The sequence below is a fragment of the Rhyacophila brunnea genome, unplaced genomic scaffold (genome assembly GCF_057557595.1).
Source record: "Rhyacophila brunnea isolate RB1 unplaced genomic scaffold, BYU_Rbru_1.0 scaffold_13, whole genome shotgun sequence".
Lineage (NCBI taxonomy): Eukaryota > Metazoa > Arthropoda > Insecta > Trichoptera > Rhyacophilidae > Rhyacophila > Rhyacophila brunnea.
Window position 1 is genome coordinate 30,264,732 of NW_028232785.1, and position 17,304 is coordinate 30,282,035.

The window sequence follows — 17,304 nt, forward strand, 5'->3', positions numbered from 1 at the left end:
TGAATCGGTAGCTTAATAGATAAGAGCATTAATCCGGACAGTAAAAGATGTGAGATCGAAACCCAATCGAGATTTTTCAAAATTTTATATTTTAATGAATAAAGAATATAGTTTAAAACTGACAGGCTTTACGACCTATTGCATTTAGAAGTCGAGTTCAGTGATTTTTGCAGTAATGTAAGTACTTCTCCCGCTGATTTAAATAGGTACATACTTATAATGGAGTTATTAATTGTGTTTGTTTACATTGTTATAAGCAAGCTATTGAGGACAATACTTTGCAAAATTAATATTCCCAGTACACATAGGTAAATAAATTAAATTAAAAAAAAAGAAATTTTAATAGTCAGTCAAAATCATTATACTTTCTTCATCTTCTTTGTAAATTGCGTACAGAGTGGAGTGAAGCAGTGAATGAAAGAGATTTTCTTTGTCGTCATTTCGAAGACGTTAGCTTACCATTTATATCAGTGGCGAAATATTATAGAAGTAGGCTATGAAGATCTGACAAAAATATTGCATTCTAAACTTATAAGTTATAAATGTTTTCATTTAACTAACAATAAAAACTACAGCAGGTGGTGTTGGTAAGTTTTTAAAATTCAATTAAACCCTACCTCAACCAAACCATATTATATTCTATGAAATATCTGAAATTATACCATTAAATCATATATATTTTACGATATATAGATTAGACAATACAAAAAAGACTTGACGTGTGACAGGGATTATTATAGGCGCCGTTTCGTGTCCATATGATCTAACTGAAGAGATGATAATGTAGTGAAAGAAGAAGATAATAAATCTTCTGTACAACAAAGGTATTACATTTCATTTGTTACTGTCGCTTATTTCCATCCAACAGGAAGTCTTCGCCACTGATATAAAGAGTTATCATATTAGCATTATAGATTTTTAAATCGTCATAGCAGCTATGTTTTTTTCTGATTCCCACCAAAATTTATATTTTTTATGCGACCTGGCGTCTTCGACTCTGTGCCCGAGAAGCATGCAACTTGTCGATTGCGACAGCAGATGTGTTTTTAAAACTAAACAGTCGCCACCACTAAATAGTGGCATAATTGAGAAATGCAAGTGGCAGTTGTCAAAATATATTCTTCTTTCGACCATGTCCGATCCTATGGGCCTCCACAGAGTAGAGGTTCTATTAACAGATTTTGTTTTTACGAGAAATGGGTGTCAGCCACTTGCTCAATCTATTAGGTCCATACCCTGACTCACACACAAATTGAAAAACAATATGTGTACTTGCCAGGCCCAGGATTCGAACCTGGGACCCACGGCATGATAGTCCAATGCTTATGTATAATATGTTACACCGAATGTGCGAAATTGACTATTACATGAAATGGGCAAAATTTTGGCTAATTCATGTAATAGTCAAGCCTGTTGCCTTATTCATGAATTAGGTAATTTTTCTGCTGAGTACATGAATTCGCCACGGTATGGAATTCTTGAACTGTCAACATGACAGAAGAAAAAGTAAATTTAATACGGATGGTTTTATTAGTTATAATTGGACATAATATAATATTATTATTATTAGGTTAGGTTAGGTTAGGTTTTGTAATTCTGAATTAAATTATTCAACTGAATGTCCATTTTGAGGTTAGCTATCAAGTGTCAACAAACTATCACAAACATTCAATCGACCATTGCACAATTGATACCCAACCACGAATCAAATCGCGAAAATACTTTTCAATAAAATTCTTCCGTTATCATATTATAGTTTTAGAATTTTTTTGCGCATAGTAAATGGATATGAACGTCATTCAAATCAATGACATTTGACACATTTGTTTAGTTGCAAAAAACACCACGGAGCGCGATCATCTATTTTGACCATAGATAATATAAATGTACATTTTGACCAAAAAATATTTTATTAATAATTTTGCAAAAAATACCACCGTAGCGCTACTATCTAATTTGTCCAAGACATGAAGTAGGCAGAAAAATTACTGCCGATTTCACGCACTCTCCAGATATTTTGTCTAATTCATGAAGAAGGCAACGGGCTTGCATTTTTCATGATTTAGGCAAAATTTTGCCCATTTCATGTAATATTCAATTTCGCACATTTGGCGTAACATATATACCATAAACATAATAATATAGTACAGAAATAAGAAAATCTCTTCATTTTAAATCATCACTTCACTCTTCACTGTCGACTCGCTGTAATATATCAGTGGCGAAGGGTGGAGGTAGGCTGTTAAGATTCGCTATAAATAGTGCACACTAAACTTTTTTAGTCATATGTATTTGTTTTTATTGAACTAAGACTACAATTTACAGATGGTGTTAGTTAGTTTTTAAAAATCAACTAAACCCTGCCTAAACGAAACCATAATAGTTTTAGTCTAATTTGGGCAATACGACAAAATTGTGCACACTTTTTCATTCATAGTTATTTGTTTTTGTTGGATTAAAAATACATATTGCACATATTCTTGGTTATTTTTTTTAAATTCATTAAGCCCTGCCTAAACCAAACTATAATATATATAAAATATTATTCTATTTATAAAATATTCAAAGTTATGTATGATTTAATTGCATAATTTTAGATATTTTATAGATATACATGTATTTTTTGACTATTATCTATTATGGCTTGGTTTCTCAGGGTTTAATTGAATTTTAAAAACTAACCAACATTATCTGTAAATTGTAGTCTTATTTCAACGAAAACAAATATCTATGTCTGAAAAAGTTTAATGTGCACTGTTTATGGCGGATCTTAACAGCCTACCTCCACCCTTCGCCACTGTAATATATGGTATCTACTGCAGTGATGAGATCATCTCTAATTCAACGTTCGGTAGCCATCCGTTAATGGTAAACCATCGGCAATTGAACCAATTTCGGCTGTTAAATCTTAACCTACGACACCGCAAATGGCAGAACATCAAGCGGGTTTTCTATATATGTGTGCACAGTGTGAAGCTTGCTACATATTAATCCGCAATGAAAAACGACTTAAATAATAATTCACTTTCATAAACCGTAGTTTCCCAAACTTTTTTGATTTACTGCCCCATTTTCAAGGAGAATTTATTTTACCCAAAATTTTAGCTTCTCATTGCCTGCTTCTCGATGCTCTCCAGATCCAGCACCCACTTTGGAAACCGTGGTTTAAACTACTTATATGTTTTTGTTAATTATCAATAATAATAATAATATGTTAATTGTTTCCTACAGTCCCAAAAGGGTAAATTTTAATGAAACCCGTCTTTTACTCTGCCATTTGGGGTTCCTAATATTTAATATTATAAATTTTACAATCTAATGAACATTTTTTTTTTGTTTATTTTAATACAATAATATGTCACATTTTTTGTTAACTATTTTCGAATAAGTACAATTTTATTCAAAAAATTACAACATTTTTTGAACACTATTTTATATAGGGTATTTTAGATAGGGTTGCCAATGGTATATTTTTTAGTGTGACCCTTAATAATCGATAACGTGCCGTCACAGTCAATGCTCCCTCTACGGTGTACGCATGTGCACACGTGTCCACGCAAATTAAAATTATTGATTCATGACAAATTATAAATTCAAAGCGTTCCGACATGACATAAAAAATAAGGGTAATTGTGCCGCAGAGGTGGAAACGAGCTTTTATAATTTTTTTTTTTTTACGAAAACAGTTTATTCCATGTAGACAATAAATTATAATAAATACCTTTTTCTGTCGGCGCATCGGCTTTTCGATCAAATAATCATTAATTGAAAATTTGAAATTTTCATACATTTTGATACACCATTATCAGAAACTAAGATTATATGAGGTAATATTAGGTTGGGGTAGGTTAGGTTAGGTTTGGTTTGGTCTAAAAATAAAGTTTAAAATCTCATGTCCACCTCTGCGGCACATTTACCAAAATAAGTGTAAACACAGGGTAATGTGAATAAAAAATATAAGTGCACGGAAGCACACTGAGTGAATTAGGTAGACGATATCTTAAAAACATATAAAACAACGTCCACCTAAACTCACCTCACGTAAGTGGAATATGTCAATATCCGAAGCGATTTGATTTGAACACTATTATTACTCTCCCAATTGGCATTACTAACGGCAGGTTAGATCTGCACCGTGGGAGAACAAACAGCGGATGCTCCAGATTTCTAATATAATTGTCAGAGACACACAAGTCAATGCCACCAAGAATGGTGGAGTTTCCATTTACACCGCGTATAGTGTAGGTAAATAAAGATCTCTTCTAAAGTTTAAACAGTATGTAAGCAAACCTAAAAGAAAGTCAGTCAGATAGAGCCACGGATAATACCCATACAGCCGAAATTAAAGGAGTCTCGAAAAATTCTTCTGGACCCTCGACCATAAGGTCGTTCTTCAACTGATGCGTCACCCAGACAATAGACCCACTCGCTAGTATGCTTCTAACTAAGGAGTTATAAAGAATTTTTAATACCGTAACATCCGAAAGACCCTGGAAGTATGCAAGATGAAGCCCAGCGCCTTTTTACAAATGATAGCCAACCAGATCTTTGTTTTGGCCTAATATTACATCCTAATAACATTTGCATTCACTTCACAAACGTATTTCACTCATGGTCACTCAATTTTAGTCTTTACGGCATAATAATTTGACAAGTTCATTTATCTATGCAAAAAAAATGTATTTTTTGATGAAATTTTACCGCTTGGATGACATCATGATGTGTAAACCCAATGTAAAAAAAAAATATAGGGAACATTGGACACTCCAGATGATTTCAGATACCTTCTCTTACAGCCCAGAAGTACAATTAAATATCACTAATCTGGTACATCAGATAGTGACACTTTTTATGTAGAATCTTAACAGCCTACCTCCACTCCTCGCCACTGCTATGAAAACATCCCCTGAGAGTAAGTAAAGACTTTGACGGCCCAAATTCAGATGGCTACACTGCGGCAGGGGATACTCGACCATAGTAACTGGAATGAACCGATGCTTGATGGAAGAAGTTTCTGAAGAAGGCCATAACCTGCAAACGATTGTGTTGTACATAGTGCCTTAAATGATGAAGTTTTGCTACTATTAATGGTTCAGAGAGGCTATATTTGCCAGAACCAGTCACATTGGTAATTATCCAACTCGCTCTCAGTCAGAAGCGGCACTTCTCTTGCAATCCAGAAAAGATTACTCTAGCGAAGACGTTTCTTTGATGGAGACGTTATGTCAGTATAGAATGGAAGTTTTGTGCTGTTTCAATGTGGCCATGTTTATACAATTATACATAAGACGAAACATGGTGATCTAGCAGTGGCGAAGGGTGGAGGTAGGCTGTTAAGATCCGCCATAAATGGTGCACACTAAATTTTGTCAGTCATATGTATTTGTTTTCATCGAAATAAGACTACAATAATTTACAGATGGTGTTTGTTAGTTTTTAAAATGTAATTAAACCGTGGGAACACCAAGCTATAATAGTATATAGTCAAAAAATTCTCGTCTATCTATAAAATATCTAAAATTATGCAATTAAATCATACATAGCTTTGAAGATTTTATAGATAGAATAATATTTTTTATCAATTATAGTTTGGATTAGGCAGGGTTTAGTGAATTAATAAAAAATGAACAAACAATATGTGTAATAATATATTGTATTCTTAATCCAACAAAAACAAATTAGTACAAATGAAAAAGTATGCACAATTTTGTCGATCGCCCAAAATATACCAAAACTATTATGGTTTGGTTTAGGCAAGGTTTAATTGATAACCAATACCATCTATAAATTATTGTTGTCTTTTTTTCGACCATGTCCGATCCTAATAGGATCCACAGAGTGGAGGTTTGTATTAACAGATTTGGTTTTTACGAGAAATGTATGTCAGCCACTTGCTCAACCTATTAGGTCCATACTCTGACTCATACACAAATTGAAAAACAATATGTGTACTTACCAGATCCAGGATTCGAACCTGGGACCCACGACGCTATAGGCAGACGCTTAAGCCGCACGGCCATCGTGGGGTATAAAAAATATTGTAGTCTTAATTCAATGAAAACAAATACGTATGACTAACAAAGTTTGATGTGCACTTTTTATGGCGGATCTTAACAGCCTACCTCCACCCTTCGCTACTGCGATCTACTATGTAAATCTAATATCTTGAGATGTGTAACTTTTGGAATACATTTTATACTGATTGTGAATGATTTCGGCATTAAGGGTTACATTGGATGAATCTTGGAAGTTAGCCCTTCGAGATGTGGCAGTATAGACGAATTCTTGAAATTCATTTGACTGACGGGACGAAAAAATAAGTTCATGTCCTGAAACGGATAGGAGAGAAGAAGAAGTTCTGCATAGCATCCAAACCAGAAAACTGCATTATGATAGTACAAATGTACAGCTTTCCCCAACGCGTTATCCAACGAAAGATTAACAGTAAACATAGCCATGTTTCGCAGATTGGTGAGAGTGCAGCTTCACCGAACTGTTTTGGGTAATAGATAATAGAGCAAAGATTACCCTGATGGTAGCTGTTCTCTGATAGTGGATATAACTCAGCCTTTTCAAGCAGATTTCTTCATACAATAAAAATCAGGCGATATAGCCGTAGACGCATTAACAATATGTAACAATAATGATGTATACAAATTGACTCTTATTACAATACACATAGTGTTCATTTTTCAATAACTTTCTTGTATATTTATTCGTTAACTACAGAATAATATTGGGTATGTATGTATGGGACGTGATAGTCTTAATATTCATAGATTACGTTAATGGTAGAGAGAGACACCGTGTCCGAAAACTTGTACGTATGCAGTTCGCCGTATCACACTTCACCGTGAAATGTTGTATCGGAAATATACAGTCGTATATTAAAGACCGCCCAACCTCTTTGGGTCGTATAGTAGGGCAGAGCGGGGTCACTTGATCATGATTTTGCTCAAAGCAGTATAGCTTCTAATTAATGAAGAAATAAGAAATGATATCTTTTAAACCAGTTAAGTTGTTTATTTGGTCATGTAACTTCATCAAAAAACTGTAACAAAGACGATGTTTACAAGACTAAATTTACATTAATGTCACAAATGCCAGATGGAGCCACCCAATGGGGTCAGTTGAGCCAGAAGGCGTAGAAAGGTTTTTTTCATCAGAGCAATATAAAATACAAACAAAATCTTTCTTAAATCTTTAATCCAAGTTATTAGAAAACAATAAGAACATAATATAGTTATACTTGTCTGTACTTTTTTCTTCTTTTGGAGATTTTTAGTGTTCTTAAGTGTTCTTAATTGTTCTTAATCTCTCAGATTCAGAGGAACTCTTCAAAATAGCTTTCTTCACTGTCAGTTTCTTCGATTATACTATCTTCTTGCTACCCTCACTTTTCCGTTTACTTTGTTCTGCAGCAAGCTGGTCCTTCTCATGTGTATCTGTTACTTTCAGGTGTACGTTTGTTATGGCTCAAATGACCCCTTCCTCAAATTATTACTAATTGGATTGAGCCACCCGAAGACTATTGAAAATAGATTATTTTTGATACTGTCATCGCATAAACACACTATTTTTAAATCAAAATACATGTACTTGATTGCCGTAACACCACAGACATGTGCTTGAGAGTCTTGAGACCAAAAAGTATGAGGAACTGCTTTCTTTACTTTTGGCGTGAAAATAGTAACATCGCTCGTTCACAGTCACATCGAACACCGGACGGTGACTGATGCAATTGCGAATTGGCTGTCTACCCCTCCCGCTTTGTTCGGAATCCACCGCTTGTATCTATAATGCAGCGTAAGAGTGATACTACGGGTGGCTCAGGTGACCCCGTGGCTCAAATGACCCCGCTCTGCCCTACTGACATAAAATTCATGTCAAAATAAAACACGGTTCTTGTCGGTTTACACTTTACATGAAGCCAGCAGCAAACAAATTTTGAAAATACCCGAAATACTAGATTATTTGTTAGGTTAGGTTACGTTTTCATTCTTGAATTCATGAATTTTGTCAAAATCAATTATAAAAATTGAATTAATGTTTCATATTGAATCTAATAAAATTAGAGACCGTATAGTATACGGTCATCTCTTACCAATACGAAAGCTCATGGCGTACTGTGCCACGGTGAAATGTTTTACGTACAATTTACATGTAACCGAGAGACACGGCTTCCTTGATGTCAAGGCAGTGGAAGGTTTTTGCGGTAGCCAGAAGATTGGAAACGTTTGGCTAAGACCGACATTGGGTATTAATACCGGATAATAACAATTTATAGTTAGATTAAGTTAGATGTTCATTTCTTGGTGATGTTTCTTCTGGACTTCTTGACGTATGGTAGGCCGGCTTTCTTCTGCTTTCCGACCACTGCCAACATTGGGAGAGCCCCGAGCACCATGCAGGAGCCCATTCCGTAGAAGCACAGCGAGTATCCGCCTGTCACGTCTCTCATGTAACCTGTGATTAAACGAAAAAAAGTTGAAGACATACCTTTTATATATTATAATATGAATGCAAAAGTGAAAAAGGGTAACGATTCAATTAATAAGCTGCATGTCATTTTGCATTGCAGATTCATTCATAATAAATGTCACACAAATAATATTGTGCTCCAACACTATGTACTTAAGAAGTTTTTTACACAATAAGCTACATGCATCGTCTCCACAGCCTTTTGAGGGTGGTTGGACCGATTATGATCCCAATCCCATCCTTAAATATGTCACACCCACCATCCTTATTACTATTGTCATCCAGGCACTGAACAATCACGGGTCATTAGTCGACCATGATTTAATGACAGGGAGTTGTTAGTAGACAACGAAAGAGTCAACTTGCTATAGTGTGGCTGTCGTTTAAGCAAGAACTCAATACGAGTCTCCGTACGAGCTCAGTAAATCAGAACATCTATTCAAGCCGTGTTACCGGCACATAGTGGCTAATCATTCATACAAACGTCATCATCATTCATATTAATCCAAGTGTAACCGTGAGAGTGCATTCCAAAACTATTTTTCTACTAGTGCATCATGACCAGTACCAGTTTAAATCGCTGTTTAAATGACTGAATAAGTGTACCTTATTTTTGTCTCATCGCTGATAGCATACCTAAACAATTATGGTTGGGTTACGGCAGACTTTAATATATTTTTAAAAACTAACCAGTTGATACACCCCTGTTACAGGCGGGCTTCTCCCGGTGTAAAATAATCATTTAGTAGTCATAAGTCGAAACGTAACCCTGACCTCTAGAAACGGCTTCATAAAACATCTAATCTGATTCCTTGCTCAACTACGTAATTTAATTTTTTTTATTCATGAGTAAAGGCCTTCGTCCGGTGTGTGAAAATCACATACTGGGCGGAGGTGTAATTAAGATAAATTTAATTTGATTTAAAAAGTTTAAATGATGATGGATGAGAGAGATAATTTTAAGACTAAATATAAGTATCCATTTATAATAAATTTTGCCGCGCTTGCCGGCAACGTAAAAATTTCCACGCGCCTTCGCTGGGGTGGTCCTCGTGATTCGTCAAATCAAAAGCATCACGCGATAAAATTTGGCCAATCACGAGAGTTCTTTTTGCTGGACGGCGTGGGTACGCGAAATTTGAAAAAGAGAAAGAAAGTTAGTGAGCGTCTGGTTTTCAAATCGTACGGACCTGACGACTACAACTGTAAAAATCCCCAAATATAATTTGTAAAACTAAAAATTAAGAAAATATAAGAAGACCACGTTACGAGCACGAAAGGCCGTGTTTTATTTACACTCCAATCGTTTAACACCTTTTTTTTGTGAATCCGGGGTTCGATGGACACCTGAGCTAGCCGCTGGAATCCCGGGCATCTCACAGTACTATCTGCTAATTGTATTAATAGTTCATTGAAAACAAATAAGTAGGTATGATTAACAAAGTTTGGTGTACACTATTTATTTAGAATCTTAACAGCCTACCTCCATTCCTCGCCACTGCTGTGGCATGATGAACAACAACCTCTCCTTAAAGCCATGCTACGTACCTATTCAATCATTTTATGCACACTCTAATACAATTATGCACAGTTTTAGCAGAGAACAGGTTTTCAGCAATAGTTTTTTTAATCAACTTGTAAATCTGTCGGCATGTGCAATAATAATTAATAGATAAATTACCTGCTAAAGGGGGGACTGAAATGGCACCGATGCTCTGGAACATCCTGACGAGGCCATATGAGGAGCTTATCCTTTCCCTGCCGAAGAGATCTGTGAGTAACACGGGAACCAGGAGAAACCAGCACCCGAGGCAGAGACCATAGCATCCTGGAAATTAACAATGAAAATGATTTATTTTTCCACATTTTAGTCATAGCTTTACCGAGGATATTTCGACTGGGCATGGTATAATAATTATGTAGTTCTTTGCTAAGTATCATTCTGTTATAATTTCATCTCTACAACAACACTTTAATGTAGTGACGAAGGGTGGAGGTAGGCTGTTAAAATCCAACATAAATAGCCTACTTCCACTCCTTGCCACTGTTATAACGTATCTTAACACTCATAAATACTAGCCAGGTCCAATGTCGTCGAGAGACTGCTCTTTTCATTCTCTTATCAGCTCCTCATTTAAAGTTATACCTACCACCACACGCCCAGTATCCATTGCAAACATCTGGTATCGAAGATCAGTATACAGTTACTCTGAGCTTTTGTAACGTGCCATGATTCGTTACCATAAAGCAGCACTATCATAATACAAGCGTTGAATAGGCGGCATTTGGTTCTAACCAAGTACAGTCGTGAGTCCCAGAATGACATCTTGTAAACTAAACGCTTTCCAAACCATGTCCGATCCTAATTAGATCATATGGGCCTCCACAGAGTGTAGGTTTTTGTTAACAGAATTTGTTTTTACGAGAAATGGATGTCAGCTACTTGCTCAATCTATTAGGTCCATTCTCTGACTCATACACAAATTGAAAAACAATATGTGTACTTGCCAGACCCAGGATTCGCACCTGAGACCCACGACGCTATAGGTCGACACTTAAGCTGCGCGGCCATCAAGGATATCTAAACTAAACGCTACAAGGCTAATAACTAATTCTATTAAATTCCTGATGAGTTTGGACATACCTGATGCGACAGCCATTAACCACCATGAAGTCACCAACGGTAGACTCAGCACTGACATTCCGGCGACAAATACACTGCAAATATAAAAAAGAAAATTATTAAGTATTTATTGAACTGGCGATTACGTGGTTGAACTTCATTATAAAACTATAAACACAAAACCAAAACTATTAAGCTATTTGTCCTGGAAATTGTTTCTAATAGGTATATATCTGAGGTGAGGAGTGAAGAGTCAATGTTGAACCTGGCTCGGCCTTAACGTGGCTTGCCTGTTATTCAAGCCAACCGAATTCCGGCGTCCTGGAAGGCCGCTAAATATTAACTATCTATAGAGTGTTTACGGCAGAGCTACGGGATACTGGTATGACAGGGATTCTTGGAAGCGCCGTGTGGTATCCATATGCTCCAGCTAACGGGCTGACATGACCGAAGAAGAAAAAGAAAAAGGTTTAGTTTAGAGAGGGCATAATTAAATTTTGAAAACTAACCAACACCTCCTGCAATTTGTATTCAAAGTTCAATGAAAACAATTAAGTAGGTATGACTAATAAAGTGTGCTCTATTTATGTCGGATTTCCACAGCCTATCTCTACTCTTCGCCACTGGTGAACCTACCTGAGAAGGTAAGCCTTTTTCCTGTCGAATATTTGCAGGTCACAGAGCCATCCTAGAGCCAGCCGACCACATAAGTCCATCGCTGCACTGATGGCCACTAAACTGCCTGAAAAGAAGAAGACATACCATTTGATTAGAAATATTAAGTACTTTAAATGATTAGTACCTACCTACTGTCGTCTCCCTCTATTTTAGAAAGTGAAAAGCACGCTGTCACTTTTATTCTTTGTGGTTTTTCGTCTGGATTCGGGACTTGGAGGTGAAGAAATAACACATCGGAATTGTGTTGTGTGACACCCCCGTATGGTCCCCATTTGGGGATGTCTTTGTGTATCTGAAGAGGCCCGAATCGGTATCGAAGCCAACAAATAATAATGGCTGATTGCGAAAATAATTAAATAATAATAACAGAGCCGAGCCGGCAATGCCTTAGAGTAGATTATAATATGTTGAATGGCAACAATGCCATAATATAACCGTTGACCATTTGCAACGTCGCTTTTTTTCGACGACGGCTTTCGTTGAAAAAAATCACAAGATGGCGCTGAGATCGCGACAAGCAGCAAAATCGCGAACGCGTACATTTCGCCCTCCGTAGAATTAAATTATTAAAAATGTAACCATATAGTATAATAAACGTAAATAAACTCGCCGCTTCCATCACAATTCCGTTGCCTTAATTATCCACCTTCATCCCAAATACAGACGATAAAAAAAGAAAACAAAACACAAAGTGACAGTTGAGAAATTCTCTTACAAAAATGGAGGGGAGTGATAAGTGGCCCCAGTCAACGTGGGACTACGCTTCTTGATTTTGATCGTCTGGAATCAAGAAGCAGGTGGAATTTCTTTCACCCGGACACACCCTGAGATCCAAACACCGGAATAGGAAACGGCGAGGAAAAAACATCCAGAGGCTTGCCTCTGGTGGCGCTCAACAAACTATAATAAAAAAAAGCAGTAGAAAGAGGATGCTGCCAAAGCCAAGCCAGTGAAGAAAAGAGCAGAAACACCCGGATTGCGAAGTCAGGGCTCCCGATGTACTCCCGACCAACTGCATCTGCCAGCGAACTTGGCCCACGGACGAGTGTATCGGGCAAGACCCTGGCTCCAACGAGGGAAAACGGCATCAAATGCCCTGCATCATCAGCCGCTTGAGCCTTCTTCGTCAACAGCAGCGTGTCTGTGAGCCTTGCAATCAGCCCTGGCCCAGATGCACCATGATGAAGAGAGCTACAAAGCGGCCTTCTTCAGCTGAGCAAAGCAGCCTCCATCCATTAGCATCATAGATTAGTTAGTTTTAAGTGTTTTGTGTTTGGAAGCGATGTATAATAAATTATTTCAGTGCTCGAAGTGGAAAATTTTACAACCCGGAGCGGTTGTATGAGGCAGAATGGCGTTCCGGTCCATTTCGGCCCCTGATATATTTTTAAATTATTTTTATGAACTTTAAAGCCATTTTAAGTATTAAATTAAGTTTTCTGCATATTATATTAGTATAATATCAGTGCAGTGCGTGTAATTCGATAGCCGCGGCAGGGCAAGCGAGCAAAAAAAAAAGGGGGTCGAGTAAAATAAAATGGAGGGGAGTGATAGTTGGAAACAGCGAGATGTATTTACGTTTAAAATTATCTAATGGTTACATTTTTATACAGTTACAATTTCTTTTATATTACTATCAAAATCCTTCTTCTCCTCTTCTGCGCATGCGCACCAAGATCCGGCTCAGAAAGCTATGCGCAAAAATGGTGTGTTGCCATTCTTGTTAAATTACATTATATTACAGTTTTATTATTTATTTATTTTCGTAATCAACCCTTACTATTTGTCGATTTGATGTCGATTCGGGCCTCTCCAGATTCACAGAGACATCCCCAAATGGGAACCATTCGGGGGTGTAACACTACCTACTTCCTTTGACCATGTCCGATCCTAATAGGATCATTCGGGCCTCCACAGTGGTGGTTTGTATTAACAGATTTTTGTTTTTACGAGAAATAGATGTTACCCGCTTGCTCAACCTATTAGGTCCATACTCTGACTCCAAACACAAATTTAAAAACAATATTGTGTATTTGCCAGACCCAGGATTCGAACCTGGGACCCACGACGTTATAAGCCGACACTTAAGCCGCTCGATCATCATGGGCTCATTACTTATTCAACAATAAATTATTATAAACCCGCCTGATAAATACCAAATAACGATAAATTTATATATTATTCATTTTGATTCAAAAGTATCGCATGTAAAATGAAGAATATATGTTTGAATAAGTGCCGGAGCACGTTCCGGTCTGAAAAAACTTCCAGGTCTCACTGTCACTAGGTACATGCATAGGTTCCTTAGACTTTCAGTTGTAGATGACAGTGGCGAAGGGTGGAGGTAAGCTGTTTAAATCTGACATAAATAGTACACACTAAACTTTGTCAGCCAAATGTATTTGTTTTCAGACTACAATAATGTGTAGATTGTGTTTAAAATTCTATTGAACCCTGCCCATAGTAGATAATAGTCAAAAAATATTTGTTTATCTATAAAATATATAAAATGATGATGTCATTAAATCGTACATCGTTTTAAATATTTTATAGAATTCTGATAGAAGAATATTTTTTGTTGATTATGGTTTGGTTGATAGCGTCGTGGTTCGCAGGTTCGAATCCTGGGTCTGGCAAGTACACATATTGTTTTTCAATTTGTGTATTCGTAAGATTATGGACCTAATTGGTTGAGCAAGTGACTGACATCCATTTTTCGTAAAAACAAAATCTGTTAATACAAACCTCCACTCTGTGCCCATATTGTGATCTTATTAGGATCGAACATGGTCGGGAAAAAAAATGGTTTGGTTTAGGCAGGGCTTCATGAATTTTAAAAAACTAACCATCACCATCTGTAGTAATGTGTATTCTTAATTCAATAAAAACAAATAAGCATGACGAAAGTGTGCACTATTTTTATCAGATCGCCCATTCTTCTTCTTCGATGGCGCTACAGCTCAAGTCGAGCCCTGGCCTCCTCCACCGCTGTCCTCCAGCCGGAACGGTCCTCCGCACGTCTTTTCCAGTTCCTGATTTTTAGTATCTGGTTGGCATCTTTTGTAACATTAACACCCCATCGTGTGCGTGGCTTTCCCACTGGCCTTTTCCCTCCTGGCTTTCCTTCGAGGATCTTCTTCGGTATCCGTGACTCAGGCATGCGCTGGACATGGCCTGCCCAGTTTAGCCTCTGGAGTTTTATGAAGTTGGAGAGTTTTGAATCTTGGTATAAGCGGTATAGTTCCGTGTTGTACCTAATTCTCCACTCCCCACCATCATTCATGGGTCCGTATATCCGCCTAAGGATCTTTCTCTCAAAGAATCCACCATTTCAGCTGCTTTCACATTTAGCGTCCATGACTCGCACCCGTATGCAACGACTATGCGTATGACGGTTTTATAGAGCCGCGTCTTAGTTTTTCTGAATTATTATGACTTGGTTTGGGCAGGGTTTAATTGAATTTTAAAAACTAACCAGCACCATCTGCAATTTGTATTCTTAGTTCAATGAAAATAAATAAGTATGACTGACAAAGTTTAGTGTACACTATTTATGTTGAATCTCCACAGCCTACTTCCATCCTTACCACTGCTATATTGTAATCTTGTCATCACCTCGGCAAGAAAATGTGATGGACGTTACTATTGCCACTATTACCAACCATATCTGATTTGGCTTGTATAAAATGTTTTTTTTTACCTGCTTCTGCTTTTGAATGTCCAATTGCGAGGGTATGCGCCGGAAGGTAGTACAGCAAATAAGGTGAGCCAGTTGACATGAGAGCCACGGATCCACTCACCAGCATAAAGTTACCGTCCTTCAATAGAGAAACGTCTAGATATCTGAAAATTAGAAGACACGTTTATTAGATTATTAGAATGCCGGGAGGAATTAGAATGGTGGTACCCGACGCGCCATGAATATCTATGAAAAAAACGAAACCTTATAAACATAATTATTTAGAAATATATGAAAGACTTGTATGTCACCATGATACCGGATGAAGGTCTCCCACAGGAGACCACCTTAAAGGGCGGACCGAACCATCATCTTGCCCATAACACCACAGCCTACGTCCACTCTTCGCGGCTCTCGCAACCCTGGCTGAGCGGAGCCTACCTCCACTGAAAACACCAAAATTCAAATTTGTCCACGCTCCCGCCAAAACAGATGCGGTCTGCCGAAAACGGCCGCTCGCGCCGCCTCTACAATCCGTCGGTAAAACAGAGAAGTTCGCGATCAACAGACGAGGAGGACGCCGCCGATCTGTCAGTTGCATGGGCGCGAAAAAGTTCACTCTCTTGCCCGTGACGCCGAACGAACAGCATCTCTCTCTCGCATCGGATGCCGGACAGCTAGCATCGCCTATGCTCGCCTCGGACGCAAAGCTACAAGCATCTCCAGCCCAGCCAGCATATCCCGCCAAAAAGACTGCATCGCCAAGCCGCAAGCACTGACTCTCGCCTTGGATGCCAAGCATCAGCAGCCCAGCCCGCGACACCACGTCTGCAGCCCACCAAATCGCCTTTACCAACCCACCGCCACAACAATAACCTGTATCTACGATAAAATAAACCAGCCACAACAGCATAAACCGTGCGTTTCTGTCTCCCACCCCCGCTTCTTTGGCCATGACATTATCACGGTCTGCCATCTCCGCCTAAGCGCGAAGAAGGCCGGTGATAACCATGATTACAAAAGATGGCAATGTATTATTTATTTGAAACAACCGACCGGGGGTAGTGTAGTGAGTGTAAAGTACAGCGTGTTTACACGCTCATTTTCTATGGCCGGCCTTGCATGCGCCTGCATGTGCCTAGAGCGCGTAAACGTGCTTGTGGCATACATCCAGTTAAATGGACAAATTTAATACATTGTGATACATCCCTGTTACAGGCGGGCTTCTCCCGGTGTAAAATAGTCATTCAGTAGAGTTATAAGCCGAAATGTAACCCTAACCTAGAAACGGCTTCATAAAACATCTAATCTGATTCCTTGCTCAACTTTGTAAATATTTTTATTCATAGGTAAAGGCCTTCGTCAGGTGTGTGAAAATCACATACTGGGCGGAGGTGTAATTATAGTAAATTTTAAAGTATAGATGATGGATTAAATATAAAATTCAAATGTTGTAAATTTTGCCGCGCATTGCGCAACGGTAAAATCTTCGCGCGTGATTCGCCGAATACAAAGATCATCCGATCAGATTTGGCTAATCACGAGGGCTCTTGGTAAGTCGGCGTGGGCTCGGAGGAATTTCAAAAAAAGGGAACCCCGAGAAGAAAAGTTAGTGAGTGTCCGGTTTTCAAACCATACGGACCTGACGACTACAACTGTCCAAATATAAATTTGTGAAAACTAAAAATTAAAAATATAAGAAGACAACGTTACGAGCACGAAAGACCTTGTTTTATTTCTATTCAAATCATTTAATTTTTTTTTTTGTGAATCCGGGGTTCGATCGACACCTGAGCTAGCCCCTGGAACCCTGGATATCTCAATAATTGACCCATCGTTTTTT

The 17,304-nt window shown here is 37.9% G+C and overlaps 1 protein-coding gene across 1 annotated transcript in view; it reads right to left on the reverse strand.

Moving 5' to 3' along the window:
• Positions 1-2,875: 2,875 nt before the first annotated feature.
• The window catches only part of LOC147077248 (monocarboxylate transporter 12-like), a 55,574-nt gene continuing 41,145 nt past the window's right edge, over positions 2,876-17,304 (reverse strand). The window contains exons 14-18 of the mRNA XM_085940771.1: positions 15,483-15,625; positions 11,741-11,846; positions 11,126-11,199; positions 10,163-10,309; positions 2,876-8,466 (exon numbers count right to left, since the gene is read on the reverse strand). Coding sequence (XP_085796897.1) covers positions 8,306-8,466; positions 10,163-10,309; positions 11,126-11,199; positions 11,741-11,846; positions 15,483-15,625 — 631 coding nt within the window. The 3' untranslated portion in view covers positions 2,876-8,305. The remainder of the gene's footprint in view (positions 8,467-10,162; positions 10,310-11,125; positions 11,200-11,740; positions 11,847-15,482; positions 15,626-17,304) is intronic.